This window comes from Physeter macrocephalus, chromosome 11 (assembly GCF_002837175.3).
Source record: "Physeter macrocephalus isolate SW-GA chromosome 11, ASM283717v5, whole genome shotgun sequence".
NCBI classification, from domain to species: domain Eukaryota; kingdom Metazoa; phylum Chordata; class Mammalia; order Artiodactyla; family Physeteridae; genus Physeter; species Physeter macrocephalus.
The window spans coordinates 60,628,113-60,645,011 of NC_041224.1; the positions used below are offsets into that span (position 1 = coordinate 60,628,113).

Sequence of the window (16,899 nt, forward strand, 5' to 3'; positions counted from 1 at the left end):
TTTTTTTTTTAAAAAGGTCCTTGTTATGTTAGACTGACTGAGAGTAACAGAACAGCTTTAGAAGTAAAATTACCAGTGCCTCCTCTCTTAAGAACCATAGGAAATTTGAACTGAGAAGACGTGGAGATTATCTAGTGTAGGCTGTTATTTTCCAAGAAATAAAATTAAGCTCAGAGAGGAGGACTGACTTGCCCAAGGTAGCATAATTAATTAGGTTATGGATAAATAAATATAAAGCTCAAATAATCATATGGTAAAAAAATCAATTGAACTTTTTTCTTTTTATAATTTGAAATTAGAATTAATGTGTTTATAATAAATATTTGTATTATATGAGCATTGTAAAAACTTATACATGTTAGTTTTATAGTTGTTTTTTATTAGTTTCTTTTAAAATAATATTGTCATAGTTTAAAAGAAAGAAAATCTTTATCCAGTATCTTAGAGTTATAAAAGGAAGATGGTCTGCCATCAGCTGAATATATTTACCTGCTATATAAATTTCCTTTATGTTAGTTCAATGCAGTTTTCGTTTTGTGGGTGAGAAATAGGAGACTTACAGGAAATGTAGTCAGTCTATAGATATACAGTTGTTTTCCTTCCTTTGCTTATTATTGTAGAGATTATGAACCTTATAATTGTTTTTATCTTTTCATTCAATTGATTGGAAAATAATTGAGCAGATTATTTTTGAGTTCTTTTTTTTAAGTTCCTCATTCTTTTTCTTATGTTGCATCATTGATGTTCTTTAATAAACTTCTACTGTTTGTTTGTTTTCTCTTTGATGAATGTCAGTTAAAGAGAAATTGACTGCGGATCCAGACAGTGAAATAGCTACAACCAGCCTGAGGGTTTCTCTACTATGTCCAGTAAGTGTTAACTAATATTTGCTCTCCAGGAGGCTTAATATACATTTTCTTTGGTTATTAAGTATTTCCAGTATTTAACAAGTTCTGTTAAACTGAAACATGCCCACTTGTTTGTTAGAGTTTATGAAAAGTAAAAGACATCATGTAGTCTTAGGATTTGAAATCTAAACAAATTTATGTCTATAAAAATTTTCTGCTCTTAGTAAGTTATATTTAAATATTGCTTGTGGTTATTAAATGACTTTCTCTCAGACTTAAGTGTAAGATCTCCACATAATGCATTTTATTATCTTAGTATATTTATTAAAATTTCATTTTTTAAAATAGTATACTTCTGAATAAAAATCTGGCCATGATTATTCACACATTCAATTTAACCATTTTGCCAACAATGAACTATAACAACATTTAAAAACTATTCTATTTAGCCTGAGTAATTGAATTGGTTATGCATATAAAAATCAACTAGAAATATTTTTAAACCAGAAAATGAGATCAATTTCAGTCATTTCTACAAAATAAATATAAGGCTCAAGACATACCAAATGATTAAACTGGTGGTGAAAAAGTTTCCAAAAATGTGTTAAGGTTTATTTCTTAACTAGTTTGATGTCAGGTCCACCAACAGTAGGAATGGTAGTTGAATGATGCTTTCATACAAAAATATGTGAAAAACTGAGAGTAAATTACTTTGATATTTTGATTGCCTTTTGTTCTGTAATTAAATTAATCATATTTAAATTTGGGGAGAAAGTATGGAAAATAAGAGGACTCAGCTCTTTCCTGATTTGCCAGGATTGTTCAGGCAAGCCTGATATTGAAAGCTTTTAATATTGAAATCCTACTAATCTGAGATGAAGTTATTTATTCTTTTGTGTGTGTGTGTGTGTGTGTGTGTGTGTGCGTGTGGGTGGCGGGCCTCTCACTGTTGTGGCCTCTCCCGTTGCGGAGCACAGGCTCCGGACGCACAGGCTCAGTGGCCATGGCTCACGGGCCCAGCCGCTCCGCGGCATGTGGGATCTTCCCAGACTGGGGCATGAACCTGTGTCCCCTGCATCGGCAGGCAGATTCTCAACCACTGCGCCACCAGGGAAGCCCGTAGTTATTTATTCTTAAACAAAAAATTTAAACAAAAATTAAGTGTTATTTGTCTTATATCTTAGTCTTTTATAATTTATAAAACCTCAAACAATATGAAAAAGTCAATAGCTCATGAATTAGTTTATAATAGAGTACTTTGCATAGCTCTTTTTAAAAAAAACTTTTTTGTTTTATAATTGCTAAGAGAACTCCTGTTCACTATTAAACATCTATAAAGTACAGAAAGAAATACAGTGAAGTTAATAAAAACCACCAAATGTATAATTTTGTATATATCCTTCTATCTTTTTATTCCTTACTATAGCCAGTCATTTTTATAGGGAAAGTATTTTGACTCCAGGCTTTTTATATTATTACTTTAAATTTTTAAATTCTTTTCCAAATATATATAATGCACTCATTGACAGAACTAAAGGGAGAAATAGACAGCAACATAATAATAGTAGTAGACTTCCATACCCCACTTTTGGTTATGGATAGAACAGCCAGACAGATGGTCAATAAGGAAACAAAGGACTTAAACAACACTGTATACCAATTGGACATAACAGATATATACAGAATACTGCACCCAACAAAGCAGAATACACATTCTTCTCAGAACACACACAACATTCTGCAAGACAGAGCACATGTTAGGCTACAAAACAAGTCTTAATAAATTTAAGATTAAAATCATTATAAAGTATTTTCTCTGATCACAGTGTGATGAAACTAGAATTCAGTAACAGGAGGAAAACAGGAAAATCCACAAACATGTGGAAATTAAACAATACATTCTTAAACAACTAATGAGTCAAAGAAGAAATCACAAGGGAATTTAGAAAATATCTGAAGACAAATGAAAATAAAAACACAATATACCAGAACTTACAGGATGCAGCAGAAGAGGGAAGTTTATAGGAGTAAATGCTTACATTAAAAAAGAAGAAAGGGCTTCCCTGGTGGCGCAGTGGTTGAGAGTTTGCCTGCCGATGCAGGGGACATAGGTTCGTGCCCCGGTCCGGGAAGATCCCACGTGCCGCGGAGCGGCTTGGCCCGTGAGCCATGGCCACTGAGCCTGCGCGTCCGGAGCCTGTGCTCCGCAGTGGGAGAGGCCACAACAGTGAGAGGCCCGCGTACCGCAAAAAAAAAAAAAAAGAAGAAAGATCTCAGATCAACAACCTAATCTTATACCTCAGGAGACTAAAAAAAGAAAAACATACTAAACCCAAAGTCAGCAGAAGGAAGGAAATAAAGATTAGAGCAGAGATAAATGAAATAGAGACTAGAAAAACAGTCCAAAAAAAATCACGAGACCAAGAGTTGGTTTTTTGAAAAGATCAACAAAATTGACAAATCCTTAGCTAGACTAAGAAAAAAAGAGGGAAGACTCAAATAGCTAAAATTAGAAATGAAAGAGGACACATTATAACTGATGTCACAGAAATTAAAAAGATTATAAGACACTACTGTGCCAACAAATTGGATAACATAGAAGTGGATAAATTCTTAGAAACACATAACCTACCAAGACTGAATCATGGAGAAATAAGAAATCTGAACAGACTTATAACTAGTGAGGAGATTGAAGCAGCAATGAAAAATGTCCCAACAAAGAAAAGCCTAGGACCCTATGGCTTCACTGGAGAATCCTACCAAACATTTAAAGAAGAATTAACACCAGTCCTTTGCAAACTCTTACAAAGAATTGAAGAAAGAATACTCCTAAACTCATTCTGTAAGACTAGCATTACTGATCCCAAAACTACATAAGGACACAACAAGACAAGACAAAATGAAACAAAAAACCCCCAGAAAACTGCATACCAGTATTCCTGACGAATATTGATGCAAAAACCCTAAACAAAATACTAGCAAACTGAATTCACCAACACGTTAGAATGATCATACACCAGACCAAGTGGGATTCATAGCTGGAATGTAAGGCTGGTTCAGCATACAAAAATAAATCATTGTAATATACCACATTAACAAAATGAAGGACAAAAACCACATAATCATCTCAATCGATGCAGAAAAAACTTGACAAAAACATTTGACAAAATTCAGCACCATTTCATGATAAAAACACTGAGCAAACTAGGAATAGAAGGAAGCTTCCTCAACATAATAAAAGTCATATATGAAAAGCCCACAATGAACATCATACTCAGTGTGGAAAGACTTGAAAGCTCTTCCTCTAAGGTTAAGAACAGGGCAAGGATGCCCACTGTCACCACTGCTGTTCAGCATAGTACTGGACGTTCTAGCCAGAGCAATTAGACAAGGAGGGAAAAAAAGATTGGAAAGGAAGAAGTAAAATAATCTCTGTTTGCAGGTGACATGATCTTTTATGTAGAAAACACCAAAGATTCCACAAAAAAAACCCAAAATAAACCTGTTTGAACTGAATTCAACAAAGTTGCGGGATACAAAATCAACAGTCAAAAATTAGTTGCATTTCTATACACTAACAGTGACCAAACTGAAAAGGAAACTATGAAAACAGTCCCATTTACTATAGCATGAAAAAGGATAAAATAGGGCTTCCCTGGTGGCACAGTGGTTGAGAGTCCGCCTGCCCATGCAGGGGACACAGGTTCGTGCCCCAGTCCAGGAAGATCCCACATTCCGCGGAGCGGCTAGGCCCGTGAGCCATGGCCACTGGGCCTGCGCGTCTGGAGCCTGTGCTCCGCAACGGGAGAGGCCACAACAGTGAGAGGCCTGCGTATGGCAAAAAAAAAAAAAAAAATAGGGCTTCCCTGGTGGCACAGTGGTTGAGAGTCCGCCTGCCCATGCAGGGGACACAGGTTCGTGCCCCAGTCCAGGAAGATCCCACATTCCGCGGAGCGGCTAGGCCCGTGAGCCATGGCCACTGGGCCTGCGCGTCTGGAGCCTGTGCTCCGCAACGGGAGAGGCCACAACAGTGAGAGGCCTGCATATGGCAAAAAAAAAAAAAAAAAAGGATAAAATATTTAGGAATAAGCTCATCCAAGGAGATTGAAAACTATAAAACATAAAAAAGACTTCAGAGAAGATAGAAATAAATGGAGAGATATCCCATAATTATGGATTGGAAGACTTAATGTTGTTACAATGTGCATACTACTCAAAGTGATCTGCAGATTCAGTGTAGTTCCTATCAAATTCCAATGGCATTTTTTGCAGAAATACAAAAAAAAATCCTTAAATTTCTGTGGAATCTCAAGGGACTCTTGAGTAGCCAAAACAATCTTAATGAGAGCAAAGTTCAAGCCCTCACACTTCCTGATTTCAAAACATCCTACAAAGCAGTAGTAATTAGGATGGTGTGGTACTGACAGAAAGGTAGATAATATAGACGAATGGAACAAAATAGAGAGCCCAGAAGCAATATGGTCAAATGCCTTTCTACAGGAGTGCCAAGACTACATAATGGGAAAAAGATGGTCTCTTTAAACAAATGGCATTGGGAAAACTGAATATTCACATGCAAAATAATGAAGTTGGACCCTTACTTTACACCATATGTAAAAATTAACTCAAAATGGATTAAAGATCAAAACTGTAAGACCTTAAACTGTTATGCTCCTAGAAGAAACATGGGGGAAAGGCTTCAGTTGAATCTGGCAGTGACTTCTTGGATATGACACCAAAAGCAGAGGCAACAAAAGCAAAGACAGACCAATGGGAATACACCCATTGGTCTTAAAAACTTAAACTTAAAAACTTAAAACCTTTTCTTGCCAAAGGAAACAGTTAACAGAGTGAAAAGACAACCTACGGAATGGGAGAAAATAATTGAGAATTTTATACCTGATAAGGGGTTACTATCCAGAATATATAAGGAACTTCTACAACCCAACAACAAAACAAACAACCTGATTAAACATAGGTAAAGGACTTGAATAGACATTTCTCCAAAGAAGGTATACAGATGGCTGACAAGCACATGAAAAGATTAACATCGCTAATCATTAAGGAAATGCGTATCATAATCACATAGATATCACTTCACACCCATCAGGATGGAGCTTATCAAAAATATCAGAAGATGACAAGTTTCAGTGAGGATGCCACAGACACTGGAACCCTTGTGGACTGTTGGTGGGAATGTAAAATGCTGCAGCCATTTGGAAAAACAGTGTGGAGGTTCCTCAGAAAGTTAAAAATAGAATTAACATATGATCTGTCAATTCTTCTGGGTATATATCTAAAAGAATTCAAAGCAAGATCTTGAAGAAATAATTTGCATACCCACGTTCATCACATTATTCACAATAGCCAAAGGGTGGAAGCAGCCCAAATGTCCATCAAGAGATGAACAAATATGGTATATATACATACAATAGAATATAATATATGGAACATGAAAAAAGAAGGAAATCCTGTCATATGCCATGTGGATAAACCTTGAGAACATTACAATAAGCAAAATAAGTGAGTCACAAAAGCATAAACACCGTATGATTCCACTCATGAAGTATATAAAGTAGTCAAAATCATGGAAGCAGAAAGTAGAAAGATGGATCCAAGGGCTGGGGAAGGGCAAATTAGTGGGTGTAGAGTTTCAGTGTTGCTAGATGAAAAAGTTCTAGAGATCTGTTGTACAACAGTGTGAATATACTTAGCATTACTGAACTGTACACTTTAAGATGGTTGAGGTGCTAGGTTTAATGTTAATGCTTAATGTTTTTACCACAATAAAAAATATTGGCCGGGGGGACATGGGGTGGATTCTTAAGTAATCAGATGTTATAACAGACTATGGTGTAAAGGAATGTGGTATTTTTTAACATTTAGAAAAATGGTTCACAGACCAGCTAAGTAGAGGGTGGGAAGACAGTTTGTTTTTAAGGTATATACCTATCATACCCTCTTTCCTCCAAACACCTCTTTATCCACCCTCCCCCTTGACATGATTCCTTGCCGCCCCATTCCATTATAAAACACCAGTTCAGAGAACATGAGAAATTTAGGAACGTGCATAAGCTTCATTTTCCATTCAAATCACTGGAAGGAGTCTTGTTTTTCTGCAGTCTCATTTTAAAAGTGTTTACAGTTGTACTAATATATATATGATGTTTATATTATTTAACATTTATATGAAGCATTTATTCATATAAATAAGGACTACAATCTAAATCTTGATGTTCTTATTTATATAACTAGTTTTGAATTTCATAGTTCAGGTGATCTTTATATTATTAGAAAATGTTAATCATGTTTTGCTTGTTGCACCTCTTAATTTAATCGGCGAGCTTTAAATTTTTCTTTCCATATCCCCCTGCTCCTCCCTTTTTAGTTTCAGCAGTTACAGCAGTTCATTTTAAATTGACTTATGCTTTCAAAATTCAGATTATAGGAAAAACAACTATATATATAACCCATAATTATAATACTTTTATGGATTTCTATTTGGCCAAAGGGACAATCCCTTTACAATTATTCTGGAACAGTAAGGCAATATATTTTAGGTATGTTTTTACTCTAAAAAGTAAAACTTTGTAATGGCAACTCATCTATATATCAAATTTATAGAATAATAAAAGAGATTTGTTCCCTTTGAAATATGTAAATATGATGTCTGACTGTGCATTTGAATTACCCTTGTTGTGATACACACAGATCAAAATAAATGAGTTTCTGTTTTTGTGTGCTGTTTAGCTAAAGGCAATGAAAATAATTAAAGATGTTTTTGCTCTTTGGGAATTTTTCAGTTCTAATTCATTAAAAATAGAGCTGGAAGAATGTTTGTGAACCTGCTTTGTGAGATACTCCCTAGACCTGTAAACTCAAATGCAAATCACTTGGAGTTGATAGAAGAAAAAAAAATAAACTTGGGAATTTATTCATGAAATACATATCATAATGATGATGATGAAAAAGTTATTAAATTCTCAATATCACACTACTTTCTTTTTATAAGGAAAAAGTACATATATTATTGATGTTTTGGGGGTCCTTTGGTATAAGCTGATTTGAACTTATATCTAAGTAGGGTATTTTGTCTTGAAGTATCATCAGTTACTATTATGTTATAGTAAGGTTAATGGCATTAGAAAATTTATTTGGGAGTTGTTTTCAAAGTGTTTATTTGCAAATGATGCAAATATCCACCCCATCCTATAAAGGGAAAAGGGGAATTTGTAATTACAGGATGAAGATGTTCAAAGCTCAGCTTCTTTTCTGAAGTTAGAGAATTCAGTGTCCATTCATAGATAAGTATTTAGAATTTAGTGATGATTTTTAAAAATCAGAAGTATGAGGGTCATGTAACAATTACTTTGTAATTCTTTGAAGCAAGACATTTGTGTGATGGCTAATAAACCGCATTTGAAATTGAACTTCTCCTTTCCTATACCTATTTGTAAACGTCCTTCCTGTGCCATTCATGTAGCAGTGTTCCTTAAAAATTCTGTAGGTAAACTTGTCAGTGTGGCTGATCATATAAGGGCTTGAGAGTTGCTCTCCCAACGAAAAGATGAACTGACAGCTGGGAATTATAGGGCTAAAGTTACGTGAGGTGACGGTCTTTGGAGAATAACTGCTTTTCATAGTATAAGTTCTACAGCCTATGGCTTGGATTCTGAAACAATCTTTGTTTCTTATCTTATCCGTTGTCTTCATAAACTATCAGAAGTAGCCTACTAGTTCTGCAGTTACATGAACCTTGTCTACGATGACTGTATTTATCTAGGATTTCTCTACTTAGTATTAAGGCAGTAGCAAATATACCTACTCAGTAGGAATTTTCACTTCACAGATAAGTTAAGGTGTGACTTAAGACATAAAAATGTAATTTAGCACCACCACCTAGATCGTTATTTGGAAGATGTTTCTAGACTAACGCAGCATGTCTTGGCTAATGGTAAATAGATGATATTTCTGTTATAAGAGTTAGTTTGTTCTTTTTGTGTATGTGCCTTTTTCATCAGGTACTTAGGTAAATCAAATCATAAAACCTGAATAGAAGTGTAGAAAGGGAGTAATGGAGTTGTTTAATACTGTGTGAGCATAGAAGAGAAGACTGACTGGGCTGAGGTTTGAGTGGGTCTCCTACTAGCTTACAGAGTGATTTGAAGCAAATATGTTTCTGTACCTTAATTAATAATGGGGGACATATATTGAGTACTTGCTCTGTGTCAGGCCCTGTGCAATAAATATAATTTAGACCCCACAGTCCTATGGTATAGATGCTATTTTTATCCCCATTTTCTGAAACTAAGGCTCAGAGAGACTAAATAACTTCCAGGATTCATACCCTCAATGAATGGTGCCTCCTAGAACTACCCAGCGTGCATAGCTGAAGCCTGATCAGTACACAGGACCATCTTCTTGCTGTATGTATAGCAAGTACCTTTCCCAGTGCCAAGGATAAGGTGATGAGCCCAATGTGTTTCTAGTAGGAGGAGAAACACATAAATAAATAGTATAATCATATGCAGTGTAGAGTTGGGAGCACAGAGAAGGAAGCTATCAGTTTTCTCTGCATCCCTCCTGTCCATACTTCTGATACTGTAAACTGGCATTACTCCCTTCTCAAATTGATGACACATTCTGGGTCCTTTTTTATTCTTCATCACTACATCCTGTTGAAGTAAGGAGGAAACGATGTTACTTCAGAGATAGAAAAAGAGGCCCAGCAAGGTTAAGTGCCTTTCCTAGAGGCACAGTAAATCACTGGTGTGAGAACAATAATTTAGGGCCCCAAATGACAGTTAATTTCCTTGGTAGACTAGGAAATTGCACATTTCCGTGAAATTCTCCTAAGCCAAGAATCTTTTCCTCTTTTTTTCCTCATTTAACTCATATCCTTTCCAAGGCCTTATGTTTTTCAAGCTCACAAACATGTGGAAGATCTTTTCCTGATATTTAGCAAAAAGTGTGGTTACTGAAAGTAGGTGACTTCTATACTATATGGCCATTGTGACCTACGGGGACCCCACAGTGGTTATTCAGCTGTACTGTACGAAGTGTCTTCCATGCAAGGAGGTCATGATATGGTAGCTCCCTGGGCAGATCTCTGGACAGCTTCTCTGCTTTGGTCCAAAGCTGGCAGTTCAGGGACCAGATGAAGCAGATTTCATTGTTCGTAGGACAGACTCAACCTATGTCAGCATAAGCACTATTTGCAGGGCAAGAAGAGCAAGTCTCATAACATGCTAGAGATGCTAGAGGTCCAGAGGTGTTTGCTGAATTGCCTGTGATGGTGCCCAGTGAGGGAAGAGAGTGTGCACACCTGGGTTTCTTCTCAGAGCTGCCGTTTGGCAATTTTGCCAAGCATTGTGGAGAATGCTTATTCTGTTCTGACCTCTGAATTACAATCAACCTGATATCTTAATGAGAGTATCTGTATCTTGAGCATTTAATAAGGCATTCCTTTTTCCTTTCCCAATACCTAGTAAAGTGGTTCTTAACTTTTTTGGATTAGGGACTACTCTAAGAATTTGATGAAAGCACTTTCTCTGGAAAAATGCACACACTTAACAAGATTTTGCATGTAATTTCAAGGGGTTCATAGTTCTTCCCCCTAAAAACAGATCTGTAAACTGTGGATTGAGGGTAAATAACCTCTGCTGTAACTTTCCATATAATATCCAAAGAAATATTGTAATTTTTAACCGGTAGATGTTTCACAGAAAATGTGTTAAAAGTAAATAGAATACGCTTTAAATTGGAATACATACACTTTGTGTTTCAGGAAAAATTTTGTATAACAGTTGTCTAATATTTACTTTGGTCTCCCTTTTTCAAAGCTTGGTAAAATGCGGCTGACAATTCCATGTCGGGCCCTTACATGTTCTCATCTGCAGTGTTTTGATGCAACTCTTTATATTCAGATGAATGAGAAAAAACCAACTTGGGTTTGTCCTGTCTGTGATAAGAAGGCTCCATATGAACACCTTATTATTGATGGGTATGTCAATTTAAAGTTTTTCCTTGTACTTCAAAGTAACCATCTATTATTGGTTTTGTTATCCATCACGTTTGGGATTAAAATTCTATAGGTAGTGTTTTCTGAGTTATGTATTTTTAGGATTTTCATGACTGTAGAAGTCAGTAGTTTTCTAAGTAATTAATATTGTGAATTGTGAACATTTTCCTTTTTAACTTTATGTCCCCTTGTTTTGAAAATGTGTGCCTTACTCTCAGTGCCTCCTGACATTTACCATTTTAAAGCACCAATGGTTCTAAGTAGGGTGTACTTACACCTTTTCCTAACATGAATCCATCTATCCCTAGACATGCAGACCATTTTGGAGAGAGAATGAAAGAATTGTGAAACTCTGGTTAACCTAACTGACCAGAAATTGGTCTGTTTTTGGAGATTTCCTGGTGCTTCAGTTGTGGGCCAGCATACCTACTCCCTACCATAGAGGCTCCTAAAACTGATCAACACACTCAATAGAAGCTCTCTTTGTTTTTCTGTTTCTGTAAAATACTTGTCTTTGTCTTTCTTCTCCACCTATAGCATCACAACAGTTGATTATTTTTTTAACACTCTGGTGTTTTATCTGTCCTTCCAAACATCTTCGAATAGCCCTTTCAGTTTTCTCCTATTCTCTAGCCTCCTTTTTTCCTTTTTGCCGCTGAACAAAAGTAAATTGTGAAAAGAAGGATCTTCTTGAGATTTCCTGTACTCTTTAGAAAAATGCTTAATACAACTTACCTATAATATTTGAGAAAACATAGAAGCCTGAAGATATAACATAAGGAATGGAATACATTTAGCAATAGAAGTGTAATCCAGAGCTTGAAAGATGTCAGACCAGTCATATGGGGAGAAGTAAACATGTAACTTAAATGTTTTATGTTTGATTTTTCAGAGACGTCAGTGATCACTAATAAATCAGAATTGAATAATATTTTACCAACTCTGTATATTATGTAACTTTAGATGCCTGCATCACTTGGGATTATTCTTTCTTACTATAAAAGCCACACACACCCCTAAAGAAAAATTGGAAACATATGAAAATAAAAAGCTGTTATGTTATTTTCTGATTTTTTTCCCCATATTTGTGATTATACAGTATTAGTATTTTTTATCCTTTGGTTTCATTTAACATTACAACCCGAGAATTTGATCATTAATTTTACACATTTTTGAAAATCTCATTTTTTAAATATCTACATGGTAATTATCAAGGAGCTTTAACTTTCAATACATATTTTTGCATGTATTTCTTCAGTTATCAAATAAGATGTGCTTATTGTAGGCAATTTGGATTATGTTGAAAAGTATAAAGAAAAAGAATAAATATCCACAGTGTCACCACTGAGAGATAAGCACTATTTATATACCACTCACACACAAAATTTTATTTTTAAAGTACAGAGTTTTCTTGGCCTCTTCACACTTTCTGTGAACATATATTTCCCCTCATATTATTAAAAAATCTTTGGAAACCTCATTTTTCATGGTTACATAATATTTTCTTGCATGCAGGTACCATAATTTAAGTAACTATTCTCCTATATAGCCCTAGATTTTGAGAACAAATATACCTTGTCTGTTACACTTTCTTTCTCATTTATACTTGTACAAAACATAGAAGGTCTGAATGTTTTTTGAATAGTAATAATTCTAATTGGTCTTTCTTTAGAATGTGATATTCAAAGGACAAATTGTTTTTTATAGCTTGTTTATGGAAATCCTAAAGTACTGTACAGATTGTGATGAAATACAGTTTAAGGAGGATGGCTCTTGGGCACCTATGAGATCAAAAAAGGAAGTACAGGAAGTTTCTGCCTCTTACAATGGAATTGATGGTGAGTGTTAGTTTTCCAAGAGTGGGGCAGTCTCCCTGTTGTTGTAAAGCCTTGGTTTTCAATATTAAAACACATAAAATTTTTAAGAATACTCAGCAGTTTATGGATAGCTCAATAACTCTTATTAAATTATTGATTAAATGTTCAGAAGTAGTGAAACTCTAAATTCACTTTCTGCCAGCTTTTAAAATTTTGTGGTATAAGATTTCAGAATAACATAATCTAATAAGTTATTTGTAAAGTCATGCTTTTGAAATGGTATCCTTTTAAATTTTTTACAGACTCGGTACAGGTTAGTGAATGTTCTTTTTTCACTTACTTTTTTTTTTTTTTTTTTTTTTTTGCACTACATGGGCCTCTCACTGTTGTGGCCTCTCCCATTGTGGAGCGCAGGCTCAGCGGCCATGGCTCACGGGCCTAGCTGCTCCACGGCATGTGGGATCTTCCCGGACCGGGGCACGAACCTGTGTCCCCTGCGTGGGCAGGTGGACTCTCAACCACTGCGCCACCAGGGAAGCCCTTTCACTTACATTTTTTTCCTGGCTTTTTTAGTATGTTTTTGCTGGAAGGAAACTGACTTTTTAAAAATGTTACTATAACATTTCTTAGTATATCAGGTATTGTACAGGTAAACGTGTAATATATAGTGTTTGCCCTCAGACTACTTTTATTCTGAGGTGGACATATATTTTGATTGTTTGCCCTAATTGAGAATCGTTTTTCAAAAAAATTCTTTAACAACCGATAATAAATAATAGTTTTAAGCTTAGGGGAACGGAGCTACTGTTGCTTTTGTATTCTTGGACCCTAGCAATATACTGTAACTGATAAAGTCTAAACTACAACTGATAATGTAATCCATAGGCTGAGAAAAAGAGAGATGTTACAGGTCTTTTTTGCCTTGTGTTTCAATCATTCCCACAGGATGCTTGAGCTCCACATTAGAGCACCAAGTGGCTTCTCATCACCAGTCCTCAAATAAAAGTAAGAAAGTAGAGGTGATTGACCTAACCATAGACAGTTCATCTGATGAAGAGGAGGAAGAGCCATCTGCCAAGAGAACCTGCCCTTCTCTCTCTCCCACATCACCACTAAGTAATAAAGGGTAAGTGCTGAGGTCTTAAAAAAAAAAACAACTCATTGTGAAAGTTAATTTTGCAAATAGGGTTAAAAGATCTCCTAAATAAAATGACTGTAAAACTTAACTTAGTAATGATTGTAAAACTTAGTAATCAGAGAATAGGTTGAATTTTTCTCAGGTGTGTTTCTTAAGGGGTTGGGATAATGCATTAAAGGGGTCACTTGGATATGGTCTTCATCGTACCAAAAGATGATTCTAGTACAGTGGTTCTCAAACTTGGAAATACATTAGTATCACGTGAAGGGCTTATTAAAACACATTGCTTCCCTAGCCCCCATGTCTGATTCAGGAATAGGAACTGAGAAAATGTGTATTTCTAATAAGTTCCCAGGTGATCCTAATGCTGGTCGTAGGATTTAAAATATTTACTCAGACTGGAAAATGTGTGCTGTAAAATTAACCCTAAGTTGAGTGTTTCAAGCAGAAAGCAGAGGAAGTCCAGATGAATGCTTTAAACCTGCCTCAGAATGTATAAGACTGGCAATGAAAGAAGTGTAGGACTTAAGTTGCAGTACACAATGCTTTATGTTTTGCAGACTCATTTCCCATGCTTCCCATTAGTCTCATATCGGTAATAATGTATCTTGGTTATGCTTCACGTCACTGCATGAAACACTGTTACCTACTTTATGTAAAACACGCTTTGCTAAACATGGGTGATAATAAAGTAAGTAAGTACAGTCCCAACCTTAAAGAGTTTAACATTTTGTAGAGGATGGTAAAACAAGTAGCTGACTCTAGCTGAACTCTTAAACAGACTGTTAGTCTTATGAGACACTTCGGGGATTCTCAGCAAAAGACTTCATGTTTTGCTGAGGCACAGTTGTAGCACATCAAAGGTAAATCTAGAAATCCATGTGTGACCCCTTTTAGGTATATATCAGGAGAGTTATGTGGCCTGATGTAATTGAATAGGAGCTATTCAGAAAATCTTCCAGCAAACTGTAGTGCCTGAAGGAAGAATGTAAGTGAGGAAGGGAAAGTCTGCAGAAAGCATTGTTACAGATTTCAAGGTTAAAGAGGGAAAGTAAACACCAGACCAAGAGCAGGCACTTCTGTGCTTGGAGTCAAGTTATTTTCAGGCTTGATATTGTTTGATGAGATAAAAAGATCTTCTATTTGAGTATATTTGTAGTTACTTGAAAGATGAAGTTGCAACAGTAAAAGAGCACGATTGTGATAAATGTGGCTCCTCTCTCATTAGAGGACTTTGGCTATTTCAGGAATCTTTATAGTACAACCAGACATATGACGCAGGTTGATATTTTCACTCTAGAGTAGCTTATTTTATCATAGAGACAGAAATAAAAGACATTAAAAGCAGTATCATTATTCTAAACAAAATGAATATTTAAACACTAATTCTGCTTTACATCCTACTTTATGAACATTCACCTCTGATGAAGGCCTACGTTGATGGCTGTTATCCAACAAGCCCGACCGTATTATTATACCAGCTTCTTTCTTAAATCTGAGTTGTGGGTGGGGGGCAGGGAGGGAAGAAGAGTCAAATTAGCAAAAGCTGGTGTAGTTAGAGCAAATATCTGTAGAATTTTGATTCTAAGATATTTTATGTTTTATATATATTTTTAAATGGTATCTTTAACATAGCATGACCAAAACATATCATCATTTTATTACTTTAAATGCCATAAAACAGCACCTTAAAATATATTTCATAAATCTGAGTATATAAATACTTTATGGATTAAATGCATCATTATATATACGTTAGTTCTGCTCTTTAGTATATTGATAGTAGTCATACATATGTAAACACTTTTCCTTAAAGGAAACTTTCTGAGTGTTTAGAAATCTAATTTTTCTTCTTTGAATATTTGCTTTGCTGTTTCTCCAGAAATAGTTTGTTTATTATGTTTGGGAAATTACATTAGATGCATTAACTACTTCCTGAGCTTCCCAGTGACTAATTGAACCCAGATAGAGTATTTGCTAAGGCCAGACCTTTCTCTCTTGATTTTCAGATAAAAACAAGCAACCTGAAAGTTTATGACATTTTTAGAAGAATAGCACCATATTCAGTACCAGTGACCATTTTTCAGTAACGACTAGCCAATAAATACAAACCTAAACCCAGCATATTGTATTTGTTATTGTGCAGTGTGAAGGTGGAAATGCATTTTAGAATATTATCATAAAATTGAAAGAGAAGGAACCAGCCAGGAATTAGAAAGAGGCAAAGATTAGTAAATGTAAAACATTTTGCTGTCTTCAGCTGCTGAGTGTTCATCCAGAAATTACCTTTGCTGTTTGGTATACCAAGATGTTTTCAGAGACTAGCATTTCAACTCCTTTTGTCTCTCTTGTAATCCCTTAGGTATTGTCAGAGGAGATAGCTAATGGAAAATGGTACTTTCTATAGATGTAAGAGGTTTAGTTAAGTTTCCATTAGACAGAACATTTTTATGAGGTGGATGGGAGTATATTTTATGCTTCATATCCCATTCATAAAGATATGGTAGAAGGTCATAACTAAAACTCTGTTCCTGGAAATCCAACCTTGGCATCTTTTGAAATATTCTTTACCATTGAAATTTCATCTCCATACCCTGAGGACTTTATGTGAAGTTTTAAAAACAAAAGACAGCCTGTTTGTACCTTCTTTTCTCTTTATTTTCTATAACTTATATGTCTATTAGCCTCTTGCATGGTTGGGATAGCATATGGCCCTTATGTTTTCACTCAGGACTATTAGAATTCTTTCTTCTTCTTTTCAAAATCATTTTAATTCTTCCTTTCCTTTTTCCTTTATTTCTCCCTCCTTTTTGCTTTTCCTTGATTTTTGGTAAAGAAAAAATTATTTACTCAGCTACTTAAACATTTCACTCTGTTCTTCCAGAATCCCTCTCTTTGTTATTTTTTTCTTTTTCCATTTATACTATTCTCCCTTTAAAAACGCTGTACCACCTGTTCATTATGGAGCATCTTTACTCCTTGTCTTGCTGCCTTCGTTCATTCAGCAGGCCTTTTATGTAAATAGCGTGATAATGACTGTGCCGGGCATTGAATATACCAAGATAAACAGTACCG

At 35.4% G+C, this 16,899-nt stretch overlaps 1 protein-coding gene across 4 annotated transcripts in view; it reads left to right on the forward strand.

Annotated features, from left to right (window-relative positions):
- PIAS1 (protein inhibitor of activated STAT 1) overlaps positions 1–16,899 on the forward strand; it is a 120,363-nt gene that overhangs the window by 99,709 nt on the left and 3,755 nt on the right. For all 4 annotated transcript variants that reach the window (XM_007102657.3, XM_055088068.1, XM_055088069.1 and 1 more), the window contains 4 exons: positions 796–869; positions 10,691–10,851; positions 12,577–12,707; positions 13,632–13,812. In XM_007102657.3, the coding sequence (XP_007102719.1) occupies positions 796–869; positions 10,691–10,851; positions 12,577–12,707; positions 13,632–13,812 (547 nt within the window). The remainder of the gene's footprint in view (positions 1–795; positions 870–10,690; positions 10,852–12,576; positions 12,708–13,631; positions 13,813–16,899) is intronic.